This window comes from Oryctolagus cuniculus, chromosome 4, assembly GCF_964237555.1.
Source record: "Oryctolagus cuniculus chromosome 4, mOryCun1.1, whole genome shotgun sequence".
NCBI classification, from domain to species: domain Eukaryota; kingdom Metazoa; phylum Chordata; class Mammalia; order Lagomorpha; family Leporidae; genus Oryctolagus; species Oryctolagus cuniculus.
The window spans coordinates 84,992,195-85,006,122 of record NC_091435.1 but is presented as its reverse complement, the minus strand read 5'-3'; the positions used below and the strand labels follow the sequence as shown (position 1 = coordinate 85,006,122).

The window sequence follows — 13,928 nt, the reverse complement described above, 5'->3', positions numbered from 1 at the left end:
AATCTGTTTCTTGCCAGACTGACCGTGGTAACACTTCACACAATTTAAGAAGAGATAAAGGGGCCAACGCCACCATTGTGTAGCAGGTAAAGCCACAGCCTGCAGTGCCAGCATCCCACATGGGCGATGGCTTGTGTCCCTGCTGCTCCACTTCCGATCCAGCTCTCTGGTATGATCTGAGAAAGCAGTAGACGATGTCCTGAACACTTTGGCCCCTGCACTACATGGGAGACCTGGAAAAAGCTCCAGGCTCCTGGCTTTGGATCGGCCAAGCTCTGGCCATTGCGGCTATTTGGGGAGTGAATGAGCAGATGGGAGAACTCTCTCTCTCTCTCTGCCTCTCCAACTCTGCCTTTCGGACAAATAAATAAATCTTTAAAAAGAGAGGAGAGATAAAACTCTCCAATCAGATTGTGAATTTCCAAAGGGAATATCTTTGAAATCTAAAATCTATAAATCCTGCCTTTTACACAAATAAGTTAGCAAAAAAGTTATAGCCTCTACAGGCAAAAGATTCCCCCACACACACTTTTTTTTTTTTTTTTTTTTTTTTTTTAACTATAAACCATGTCTTTGTGTCAAAGGAGTGGCCAGAGGCAGGCCAAGAGATGCATCCAGCAATAGCATGGTGATTTAGTACCATAGCTAAATATAAAGCATAATTTGATTTACTCAAAATAAAAAAAAAAACTTTTAGTCTTCATCATATTCATGATTTTCTAATCCTACTTAATCCTAACATCACAGTAAAAAACTTGCACAACATTATTCATTCAGCTTCATTTACCTGTTAACATGCTCTCATTTACAATGCAAGTACCACTGATGAGTACTGCATCACAAGGCATGACTGTCCCATTCAACGGAATGATCATGACATCTCCTGGCACAAGGTCTGTGGAAAAGATCTCTTCTATTTCTAAAATTAAAGAAAAGAAAATAATATAAAAAGAACGTTCTCTAACTTGGAATAAAAATAGAGCAAATGATCCATCCAAAGCAAGTTAGTTATTACCAAAACCTGTTCATTACCCACAGTTAAGTATCTTTCAAACCCACCTCATCTCTCTTCATCTCCACAACTCTCCCCTAAATCAGTCTGAACATGGAAACTAGGATGATTTTTTTTTTCTAAAAAGTAAACATTATCATACATACAACTTCCCTGTTTAAAATCTTTCAAGGCATCCCACTGTCTTTTGGATTCAGCCCAACTTCCCCAGCATTCCTTAAAAAGTTACATTTAGGGTTGGGCCACACTAAAGCCAGGAACCAGGAACTCAATCCAGACCTCTTACATAGGTGGCAGAGACACACCTACTTGAACCATCACCTGTAGCATCCCAAGGTACACGTTAGCAAGATGCTGGAACTAGATAAAGAGATGGGAATGGAACACAGGCATTCTGATATGAGATCTGTGTGTCGTGTAAGTATTGTTTTAACCACCGTTCCAAATGCTTACCCTCACCTATCTTTTTTTTTATTTTTTTTTTATTTTTTTTATTTTTGACAGGCAGAGTGGACAGTGAGAGAGACAGAGAGAAAGGTCTTCCTTTGCCATTGGTTCACCCTCCAATGGCCGCCGCGGCCGGCGCGCTGCGGCCGGCGCACCGCGCTGATCCGATGGCAGGAGCCAGGAGCCAGGTGCTTTTCCTGGTCTCCCATGGGGTGCAGGGCCCAAGCACTTGGGCCATCCTCCACTGCACTCCCTGGCCACAGCAGAGGGCTGGCCTGGAAGAGGGGCAACCGGGACAGAATCCGGCGCCCCGACCGGGACTAGAACCCGGTGTGCCGGCGCCGCTAGGCGGAGGATTAGCCTAGTGAGCCGCGGCGCCGGCTTACCCTCACCTATCTTTTATCTGGCTAATTCAAACAGTCCCCACTTAAAAATATTTCAAGGGGCCGGTATTGTGGTGTAGAGGGTAGAGCCACCGCCTGCAATGCTGGCATCCCATATAGGCACCGGTTCATGTCCCAGTTGCTCCACTTCTAATCCAACTTGCTACTAATGGCCTGGGAAAAACAGCAGAGGATTTTGTGTGAGACCTGGTGGAAGCTCCTGGCTTCAGGCTGGTCTTGGCCCCAGCTGTTGTGGCCATTTGGGGAGTGAACCAGCGGATAGGAGCTCTAACTCTTTCAAATAAATAAATACTTTTTAAAAAAAAAAATTATCTGGAGGGGCTGTGGCACAGTGGGTTAATGCCCTGGCCTGAAGCGCTGGGATCCCATATGGGAGCCAGTTCTAGTCCCGGCTGCTCCTCTTCCAAGCCATCTCTCTGCTATGGCCTGGGAAAGCAGTAGAAGATGGCCCAAGTCCTTGGGCCCCGGCATCCATGTAGGAGGCCCAGAAGAAGCTCCTGGCTTCGGATTGGCGCAGCTCCAGCCGTTACAGCCAATTGGGAAGTGAACCACCAGATGGAAGACCTCTCTCTCTCTCTCTGTGTAACTCTTTCAAATAAATAAATAAATCTTAAAAAAAAAATTTATCTGGAGACAGTGCAGTACCACTGTGGGCTAAGCCACTGCCTGTGATGCCAGCATCCCATAATGAGCGATGGTTCAAGAACTGGCTGCTCCACTTCCGATCTAGCTCTCTGCTAATGTGTTCAGGAAAGTGGCAGATAGCCTAAGAACTTGGGCCACTGTCACCCAAGTGAGAGACCCAGATGGAGTTCCAGGCTCCTGGCTGTGGCCTGGCCCATCCTGGCCACTGAAGCCATCTGGGGAAGCAGATGGAAGAAGATGAACCAGCAGATGGATGACTGATTGCCCTCTCTATAACTCTGCCTTTCAAATAGATAAATAAATCTGAAAAAAAAAAAAAAAAGAAAGAAAAATAAAGTCATCAAATAAGCCACCCCTGGGGGGTTAGCACAGTGGTACAGCAGGCTAAGCTGCCACTTGGGACAAGCACACCCCTTACTAGAGTGCTACTTCAAGTCCCACCTACTCCACTACTGATCCAGCTTCCTACAAATGCACCTGGGAAGGCAACAGAAAATGGCCCAAGTACTTGGGTCCCTGCCACCCAAGTGGGAGATGTGGATGAAATTCCTGGTTCCTTGCTTCAGCCTGACCTACACTTGACTGTTGCAGCCATTTAGGGAGTGAACCAGTGAATCAAAGATCTCTCTCTCTGCATTTTAAAAAAGAGATTTTTGACAACAAAACAGAAGTCAGCCCTACAGTGAATGAGTTCTAATATGTAAGACATCTGATCTTTCCTTATCATGTCATCTGCCACCCTGTTATTGTCTCACCTGTCCTTGCAACAAGACTGAGTCACGAGAGCCTAGCATACCTGTAGAAAAACACAACTTTATATATTTGAAAGAATCTGATAAAAACTCAGGAATCCAAGCATGTATTTTTAGTTCTCAAAAATATGAGTGTATAACATCCTGGGTTACTTCACACTTGAGTGCCTAATAGGTACCTTTGTTGGTTTATTTTTCCAACAGTCACCCCAAGTACTTACCTTCATTTACTCTACAAACCGAAACTCTCACAGTACTATGAGCTGCCACCATGTCGTGCAACATCACATATTGCTGAAAGAGGAAACAGAAATTGAAAACTAGCCGGTGAAACCGCTCCTCAAGACAGTGAAAAAGCAAGTACTTTTTAGATGGTGAAAATTGGGTAAGTTAATACAAGGTTACTACTCTGCCTTTATAAAACATTTAAGAGCTAGAGATTCAGAGATCATGGAGACATGCAGTATGCAGTGTGTGGCAAGCAACTGCACACCTGTGTGGCCTCTACATAGTGAGGCGGTCTAAACCCCACCTGCCATCCCCAACCCCAACAGGAAAAGACAGTGGGAGTCTATGCTCACGCATCCAAATAATAACTCCGTGGACTACTTACATCCTACCAAGCATTATTCTAAACACCTTATGTTATTACAAAACACAAGCTATGAAACCTGTAATAAATTTGGACTTACCTTTCTAATGGAATATAGTGAGCTTACAATTGAGACTATGGACATAATCACAATGGCTAGAGCATAGTAATAGTATTCATCAGTGCTCCACAGTATAACACTGAATAGTTGGAAAATGTAAAATGGGTTAAGAACCTAAAAAACAAAATTTTTTAAATCAAATTGAATCAAACAGTTATGACCATGCATCTTTCATATGAGAAGTAACCCACAAGGTACGTTTCTTAGTAACTGAGTTTCTAAGATAAGTTTTAAGATAAGTTTCCAAGTAACTTAGAAGGTAAGTTTCCTATTACCCAAGGATAGCATGTACTACCCTGAAGAACAGAGTAGATTATTAGCTTATTCTGGTTTACCATTAAACTATTTAGCTTACATAAGCTTAAATTATTTATACCCATTTAGATTCAAACCTAACACAAGTACAGATTCAGCAGGAAAAGCTAAGGTGTCTGTAAGTACGCATATATCACTGTGCATGAATTTAGCTGTTCTGCATTCTTTAGTAATAAAGTAGATTTACCTCCAATAATTCCTGTGTTGTGGACTAATAAAAAAAAACTCTTAAATCAAATGGAACAAATATTTATTATGAACTTAAAACACAAATTTACTTGTATGTTAAAGTTTACTGGTGTCAGAGAGAAGACACAGACTAGATAATGGGTTAGACTACTTTGCTTTCTGTAAGGAAATAATTAAACATGAATGAAGAAAAGTGTAAGAGTCCTGATGGACTTTGTTTTCACAAATTTCATGGTATTTTTTCGATTTAATTAACAACCTTAATGTCATAAAACTGATGGCTTCTATACTTCTCAAAATACTTTATTTATTTATTTATTTATTTTTTGACAGGCAGAGTGGACAGTTAGAGAGAGAAAGGTCTTCCTTGGCCGTTGGTTCACCCTCCAATGGCCGCCGCACCACGCTGATCCAAAGCCAGGAGCCAGGTGCTTCTCCTATCTCCCATGCGGGTGCAAGGCCCAAGCACTTGGGCCATCCTCCACTGCACTCCCTGGCCACAGCAGAGAGCTGGCCTGGAAGAGGGGCAACCGGGACAGAATCCGGCACCCCAACCAGGACTAGAACCCAGTGTGCCGGCGCCGCAGGCGGAGGATTAGCCTGTTGAGCCGTGGTGCCGGCCCTCAAAACACTTTAAATATTTGGTCCCATTATACCTCAAAACCAAAGGACAGGGGCTGGCATTGTGGCACAGTAGGTTAAGCCTCCATCAGTGATGTTGGCATCCTATATAGATGCCAGTTCGAATCCTGGCTGCTCCACTTCCAATCCAGCTCCCTGCTAATGGCCTGGGAAAAGCAGCAGATGATTGGCCCAAGTGCTTGGGCCCCTGCACCCACGTGGGAGAATTCAAAGAAGCTCCTGGCTCCTGGCTCCAGCCTTGCCCAGCCCCAGCTGTTGCAGCCATTTGGGGAGTGAACCAGTAGATGGAGGATCTCTCTCCTTCTCTAACTCTGCCTTTCAAATAATAAAAATAAATCTTGAAAAAAAAAAAAAATGATGTACTGCTAAAGGACTTATTCCAGTTTTAATAGATAAATGGGTAGCAAAAAGAAAGGTTTTTTAAAGATCAAAGCTAGTTACTAATGGGACCACATTACAAATCAGGCTCTCCCATTTCTAATCATTTTACTATGCTATGTTTCTAAGCAACATTACGTGGCTACTCTCAGGAACAGATTGGAAACAATCTCATTTACAACTGATCTTTAGCCAAAAACTTGAATGCAGATTGGTGAGCTTACGTCTGCTACGCAAAGTCACTTATTCCCCTCCTTTACAAGCCCATAATCCTTTACACTCACAACACTGTGTACACTTTTTACAACTGAACAGTCGCTATGGTGTAACTACTAATATTTCTTCTCAGCCTACAGTGCAAACTCCTTTAGGTCAATAAATCTCATGTTTTGTATTCTAAACTTTTGGTACAATGCCTAGATTTCAAAGATGACCCACAAACTCTGTGTGTCAAATAAAACATGATAAATCATTTAAAAAGAAAAAAAAAAAGGACAGGTATACGCATTTGTAAGATAGGGAAAAATTCAGGAGCCAGTGTTATGGCACAGCAGATTCAGCCGCTCACTGCAGTGCCGACATCCCAGACTGGAGTGCTAGTTATAGTCCCAGTCCCAGCTACTCTGCTTGTGAGCCAGCTTCCCCATAATGCACCTGGGAAGGCACAAGATAGTGGTGTCTGCCATCCATACGGGAGACCAGGATGGAGCTCCTGGCTCCTGGCTCCTGCCTGGCCCAGACCTGGCTGTTGCAGCCATTTACAGAGTGAACCATGGATAGAAGAGATATCTTTCTTTCTCTGTTGAGATAGGAGAAGATTCAGATGTACAACTTTTTGAATTAAAAAAATCAACAGATAAGAGTATATTTAGACAAAAATCAGAAGATAATCTATGCCCAAAATTCTTTCTCTACCTTTACCTCTTCTTTCAAGTGAAACAAGCCAGACAAGCTAGGAAACAAAAACCAGGAGTATCTTATTACTTAAAATGACTGCTTCCCAACTGACAACTCTCAATCACAAACACTGAGTTATATACGATAGCCTCACCTCTTTTATTAGAAGCTTAAAAACAGAAGGCACTTTCACAGTAATTTCATTTACTCCATAAAGCAATTTTCTGTAACAGGAAAATAAAATAATGGTATAATATTTTTCTGTATTAGTTTAATTTAGGAAAAGCTTCACATTAGGTAAGGTTCAAACTAGAGCATGTTTTTCAGTTAGTATTTCTAAAAACTTGTCTTCTACAATTTAAATAGTCTACCTACAGCATTTAAATCAAAGGAGTCAGAAACGAGCAATTACACTGTGGTGTATTGTTCTGTCTCACATCCTCACATGTAATAACTATCTTTCCACCAGTCTGTACTGACCATGTGAGTCAAAGGCTCTCTTCTCCCCTTATCAGAAGAGGTCTTCACAATTTTGAATTACAATTAATTTTCACAACAGACTAAATCTGAGGAGCCCTGTATAATTTTTCTAGTAAGATGATACTAATCAAATGTAATCAAATGTATAATCAAAACATTGTACATAAGAATTTTAGAAAAACACTCAAGAAGTTGCTTAAATCCTTCCACTTAATTCCTTATGTCATAAAAGTACTTTTCTATAGGATACAGTAATTCTTTCATTTTATGAAGTGTTAAGTCTTGAACGAGTAAACCTGTTTTATGCTATAACCTTTTGAAAGAACATGCTATAGAAGAAAATTTCTAATTTGAAAATGGCCATTTGTTTTTAAAATAAGCAATACACTGGCCTATTTTTATGCTTTAATAAAGAATAACTTTGTGAAAAGGATTTTATCTACCAGTTGACAAATTTCCATTGTGGCGAATGAGTTCATGCTTACAATTCCCAATAATACATTTCAGAAAATCTAAATGTTATCAATTGTTAAGATGTACCATTACTTCACATATAATCAAGAAAAATACAAAATCTGTCAAGTAAAGGATGACACTACAAACTATATGATACAGCCCAATTTCATAGATGTTGAAATGTAAGAAAACATGTACCTTGGAATTAATGGCATATGGTATAACTTCAGGAATAGCAACTTTAAAATATCAGTTTTAACATTTTTATGATTCCTACACTGAGACAGTCTTATTCAAATATCAAATGTGTTCAACTACTATATCTAATATACTTAAATATCTCTTAATATGTACAACTATGTGTTAACGGGTAGACTACATATATACTACTGAATTCAGGGATTTTCAGAATAGATCTGACTGTAGTTGGATAAAAATTACCTGTAGGCATGCATCCCCTTTGTCAGTCCTGCACTATGCTTTTCATAAATTGACGTACAAGAAACACCTTCATCCAGTCCCCTAAATAAATCCAAAGTTTTTACTTTAAACAAAGTTTAAAATATCCAAATTTCTTAACGCCTCATTTTTTTTTCTAAATTCCAGGTTTTAAAAGTGTGACTTCCTTACAAATTTTCAGGATCTCTTAACAAAAATTTAGATAACAAATGAAAATTTAAAAATCTCAAATTCCAAATATAAACAATGAAAGGTCTCAAATATGACAACTTTTAAGTTATCCAATGTATTTACCACATGACAAGATGACTCTAAATACTTGAATTTCTATAATAATATCACTATAGCTTAAGACTGTGCCAAACTGTAATAGCTAACAGAAGTTAAAGTATAGCAGAACCAACTATACAATTCCAAACTAAAGATGAAAAATGTACTTTTGTCTATATCTTCAAACTAAAAAATCTTACTCGTTTTCCTCCATCTCCACAAATGCACCAGCCTAAAGCCTTCCCTAAGCTAACTCACCCCTAGACTAGTACAGTACAGTACAGTACAGGATTTATGAATCACAGACAGTATACCAAATCTGTAAACACTAACTGATCCTGAACCAACATATTTAGTTTTCCAGAAAAATGTCTCAACTGTGCTTTTTCTAACTGAAGTATCAGCCATAAACTCTAAAGCAAGGGTGGGGAACGTCTGGTCCACGAGCCTGAGAAATCATTTCGTCTGGTCCTACCAAGGTAACCGCAGGCGGGACTTGAAACTCAATACATCTATAGCAACTAAGTTTTAAGTTGATAATTTTGTATGGCCCATGAATGTTGATACAAATATCCAAATGACCCTTGGCAGTAAAAAGGTTCCTTACCCCTGCGGTCTAAAGCAAAGAGAATCTTATACATAATTCCAATATTTTCCCACTTTTTTCAGATAGGAAATCTAAGCTCCATAATGCACTACCATCACTGGGATGTTTATATGTTCCTATGGCTGGCAAAGGCCACACAGCAAATACGTTTGACATTTCTTCCCACTGAGGTTGACGACATCTCCAGAAGATAGCAGGGACCAGCACTAAGTTAAAATGTTCTTTTCTATTTTAACAAAATGGCAGCTCGCTGGTAGCTTTGTTCAAGGCAATGGTTCTCAATCAGAAATGTCCTTTAGAACAAGTCATGAGGAAATGCCCTGGACCCTTCCAGAGTACTCCAATTCTTTAGTTCATCTAAGGAAAAATCCACGCATGAGTATTTAATGTTAACATGATTCTTGTTTTTACTGCTCAAGTCAAGAATTCCTTTGGCACTCTGAAGCAAGGATATATGTTTATAATAAGCACTCGAATACAGACAATAAAAAAATAGGAACTTAATTAATTTAACTAGAACTCTCCATAAAAAATGAATTACAGAATTACTCCAATTTCTCCGACTCAAAGTCTTGACACATTTGACCATGTCCCATTCTTTGTCCACACATTAAAATTAAGTTTCTGTCTGTTACCTCATTCCTCAAGTACAACTACAAGACTCTGCAAGCACACCAAGGGCTAACTATCCTAAGTTAACATACAGGCTATGAGGTACACTCAAAATTTACTGTGAGGTGACAATGAAAAGTCAGACCCAGTAGGTGTGCTTTCATCCCAAAGCTACTAACATACCAAGCTTCTAATTATTACATAAATTTTGCCATTTTTCAAAATGGTTAATGAGTGTTCAAATAACACAAGGGAGTTGTTAATGAATAAAAGTTATGCAACAAAACGTCTTCACTTTTATGTAATACTAGAATGGATTCTTTTCTACAGATATCGTTTTTATCAGGATATTCATAATATAATCCAAGCCAAGAAAGATACTTACTTCAAGAAATCAAAATTGTGAATGGCATCATTCCAGAAATATTTTACACTATGGTGGGTGAAATAACGAATCTGCAGAATATACATAAATGTTACGTCAAAAAGCATCATCAGCTGTTGTGCTGTAATCTGTTATTATAAACAGTGATAGGTACTTTAAATGCTGACATTTATTTCAAGCACTAATAACGGCAAAAACGCAGTTACAGGCCACACATGATAACACAAACTGCGATTCCAGCTTTTAAGGAAACCTGACACTAAGTCGTGATACCTGTTGTGACGGAGTCTGTGAATGTTTATTCATCTCCTGCCTGCTCTCTTCAGCCAGATTCTCAGTTAAATGAACGGCATGGCCATTTGAAACCTTATTAGCTATCGATTTTGGGCCTGAAAATGGGAGTGTTTCCAGGGAAAGAAAGCGAATTTTTGCACAAAACCAGATTTGGAATTCATCCTTAGGAAAAAGAAAGGGAGAAAGGGAGATAGTTACATACATTGTACAACCGCCTACTTTTTTACTGAATTTCCATCCTTTACATATTATTTATCTCTGAGAAAGCATCATTTCTCACTCATTCCATGTTCAACCACCGCATGAAGATGCATAAACTAAAATATGATACAAAAACTTCACTGATACAAACATTACTATTCCATAAAATATGAGTGATTTCTTAATTTATTAATTTATATACTCACACTAGGTATTAAAACCTCTTTTAAAATGCCTTCAGTTAGGGTTTTTGTTTTATTTTTTAATGCCTGAGGTGCAGCAGCTTCACACTGCAGACAGCTGGTCTAGTGAACGAGAGCTGAAAAACAGTGCTAATGCTCCAGTTTGGTAACAAACATCAAATCTTTCAAGGCATCAATAGCTATAAAATAAAGGGGATGGATAAGCTCATCTTGGAGATTTCTTTAAACCCTAATCCCTGTAATAATACTTCAAACACAATTCAGAAATCCTGGAATCAGCATTCTTCATTATGCACTGGCGCTGTGTACTGAACACTGCATACACACAGACATCACTCCTTCAGCAATCAGTGACAAGTACACATGTGGACTCACAGTAGTCCTCAGCAGCACCACTTCACAGTCTTTAACTGCAGCTCGAATACAGGTTGCTTTCACCCGCCACTCGGGCATCCAATAGAGAAGCAGAAGGAGAAACCCACCAGTGCAAATCACTCCTAAAGAAACCACAGCAAGCTTCCAACGACTCAAATTATAACCATAAACTTCCTGCAAAGACACAGTGAGCACATGATTAACTGTCAAAAAAGGCTTTAGATAAACTCTAAAGTCTTATTTTCCAAATGGCTTTTATAGTCTTCTCATATAAACTGTATTTTCTCAATCAATAAATTACATTTAAATTTTGTTTCTGACAATTTAAATTTGTTGACATTATACTTTATGGCTTTAGATTTGATATTATGTTTAATAAATTGTTTTCCACCGACATAGTATATTCATATTTAGTATATTTTCCTAGAACTAAAAATAAGTTTTTAAATTTATTTTCATTTTGTTAGGCAGAGACAGCAAAAAAGACAGAGACAAGAGATCTCCCATTCTTTTTGGTTTACTCCCCAAATGCCTGCAACAGCCAAGGCTTGGCCAGACCAAAGCCAGGAGCCAGGAACTCAATCTGGGTCTAAGTGGATGGCAGGAATCCAACTACTTAAGACATCATCTGCTGCCGCTCAAGGTATGCATTAGCAGGATGCTAGACTCCAGAGCAGAGCCTGGATATAGGCACTGCGATATAGGATATGGGTGTCCCAAGCAGCATCTTAAGCACTTATGTCAAATGCCCGTTCCCTCCCAGAATTTTTATAATTTTCACATGCCTTTTTCATTCTTTCGGACTTTACCTTAAAAGGTACGTCATTTTAAAAATAACTTTATTTTTGAATAATTTTATATTTCTAGAAAATTTGCAAAAGTATCAGAATTCCTTTATACCTGTTTTCCGATTTCCCCCAGTGTTAATACCTTCTCGGTATATTTGTCAAAAATCAAAATATTAACACTGGTGCATTTTTATTAAATAAACTCAGTCTTGGAATTTCATCTGTTTTTCCACTAGTATGTTATTTCTATTCCAAGATATAATCCAGAATATCACACTGAATTTGGATGAGATAGATTTTTAACTTTCTTTTTTTCTTTTCTTTTTATTTTTTTGACAGGCAGAGTGGACAGTGAGAGAGAGACACACAGAGAAAGGTCTTCCTTTTGCCGTTGGTTCACCCTCCAATGGCCACCGCGGCCAGCGTACCACGCTGATCCGAAGGCAGGAGCCAGGTACTTATCCTGGCCTCCCATGGGGTGCAGGGCCCAAGCACTTGGGCCATCCTCCACTGCACTCCCGGGCCATAGCAGAGAGCTGGCCTGGAAGAGGGGCAACCGGGACAGAATCCGGCACCCCGACCGGGACTAGAACCCGGTGTGCCAGCGCCGCTAGGTGGAGGATTAGCCTATTGAGCCGCGGCGCCGGCCCCGATTTTTAACTTTATTTCTGCCAAGGGCTTGCTCACTGTTCTAATACCACTATGACTGATCAGTTTGATCTCTGACCCAAAGTATTTAAAAATGTTTTGTTTCTTTTTTTAATAATTATTTTTAAAAATTTATTTATTTATTTGAAAGGTGGACTTACAGAGAGAGGGAAGGAGGGAAGGAGGGAAGGAGGGAGGGAGGGAGTCTTCCATCTGCTGGTTCATTCCCCAAATGGCCTCAACAGACAGAGCTGAGCCGATCTGAAGCCAGGAGCTTCTTCCAGGTCTCCCATGTGCATGCAGGGTCCCAAGCACTTGGGCCATCTTCTACTGCTTTCCCAGGCCATAGCAGAGAACTGGATTGGAAGTACCGCTGCCAGAACTCAAGCCAGTGGCCATATGGGATGCCAGAACTGCAGGCAGCCGCTTTACCCACCAGGTACCAGCCCCTCAAATGTTTCAATTGTATCCCCCTCCCCCACCCAACAAAGTTTGTCAGATTTAGCAAGCAAAAATGCAGGAAGCTGCTTAAATTTAAATTTCAAATAAACAATCATTCTTTTGCTTGTCCATGTAACATTTGGAACATACACTAAAAACATTTTCCTTGTTTATCTGAAACTCATATTTAACAGGATATCTTATATTTTACCTGACATATCTATGTATGTATGCCCCCTCCAAATCTTTGAGATTATATTTAAGCATTAGTTAAGGTAATGTCTTAAATGACCAAATGCAAAAATACTTTTTTCTCAAGTCTTAACAATTTACAAGTGAGAAAAGAGTTAATTATACTAAAGTCAACAAATAGATATTACATAATCCCAATTCAAAAGCAGGATGAAGAAAAGAGTATACTTATTTAGTTGGTGGAGGTGGTGGTGTTGATTTATTGTATTTCTTTTACTGCCTAGAATAAACTGCAGAGATAAATTCTTCGTATTTCACAAGTAAATTATGAAAGCTGGTTACCATTTCATCTTCTTGACCCTGATTGATAGTCTTCCTTTCTTCTTTGTCCATATCTATAATGGTTGGAAAAGTCTTGCGCTTCAAATCAAGTGACAACTAGGGGCAAAAAAGGAACAAATATTAGTGATTTAGTTTACATCTTACTATGCCTCATAGCTTCATGATATTAACCGTTCATTATACCATCAAATTGTCCTTTTTAAATATTTTGATTCAATTTGAATTCTTCCCAAACAGGGGTAAACACTTGCTGATGGGAGATTTTTTTTTGATCCATGCAGCTAAATTCAACTGATACTTAAGCATTCATTACAGTGCTAGCTGCTGTGAATAACATTTTCAAAGTTACGCCAGTTCTTGAATTCATATAACTTAGTACCACAAACCTTGGCATATTTCAATTAATCTATATTTAGCTTCAGTCTTGACAGAGAATAATGTAAATTATGAGAGAAATGACTTCAGAAACTTCCTTTTCCATTCCCCAGAGTCAAGGAAGCAGCGAGTTCTTCAGCTGAAAGTACTTCCCACAACTAATTTACTCCTTGAAGTGTAGGAAAGAGGTAAAATACCAGTAGCGAGAACAACCCAAAAGCCTCTCAAAGATGATTAATTTTGCATCAAATATTTACTGAGCACCTCTTTCAGGAACAGCAATCCCTGGCCAAGAGTCAACCTCTATGGCAGACATACTCCCTACTGAGCACTTAACAGACAGACTCTCCCATTCTGATCCCAATTCCACTAAGAAAACTTGGGACAGTTCCTACTACCCTTGAAG

The 13,928-nt window shown here is 39.3% G+C and overlaps 1 protein-coding gene across 6 annotated transcripts in view; it reads right to left on the bottom strand.

The window, feature by feature from the left end:
• ATP13A3 (ATPase 13A3) overlaps window positions 1-13,928 on the bottom strand; it is a 102,196-nt gene that overhangs the window by 57,001 nt on the left and 31,267 nt on the right. For 5 of the 6 annotated variants that reach the window (XM_008266683.4, XM_008266689.4, XM_008266684.4 and 2 more), the window contains 9 exons: window positions 13,148-13,243; window positions 10,737-10,910; window positions 9,937-10,119; window positions 9,664-9,734; window positions 7,772-7,852; window positions 6,549-6,618; window positions 3,953-4,087; window positions 3,482-3,554; window positions 788-919 (listed from right to left, as the gene is read on the bottom strand). In XM_008266683.4, the coding sequence (XP_008264905.1) occupies window positions 788-919; window positions 3,482-3,554; window positions 3,953-4,087; window positions 6,549-6,618; window positions 7,772-7,852; window positions 9,664-9,734; window positions 9,937-10,119; window positions 10,737-10,910; window positions 13,148-13,198 (970 nt within the window). In that variant the 5' untranslated portion in view covers window positions 13,199-13,243. The remainder of the gene's footprint in view (window positions 1-787; window positions 920-3,481; window positions 3,555-3,952; window positions 4,088-6,548; window positions 6,619-7,771; window positions 7,853-9,663; window positions 9,735-9,936; window positions 10,120-10,736; window positions 10,911-13,147; window positions 13,244-13,928) is intronic. The other variant, XM_008266688.4, reaches the window with a different exon arrangement.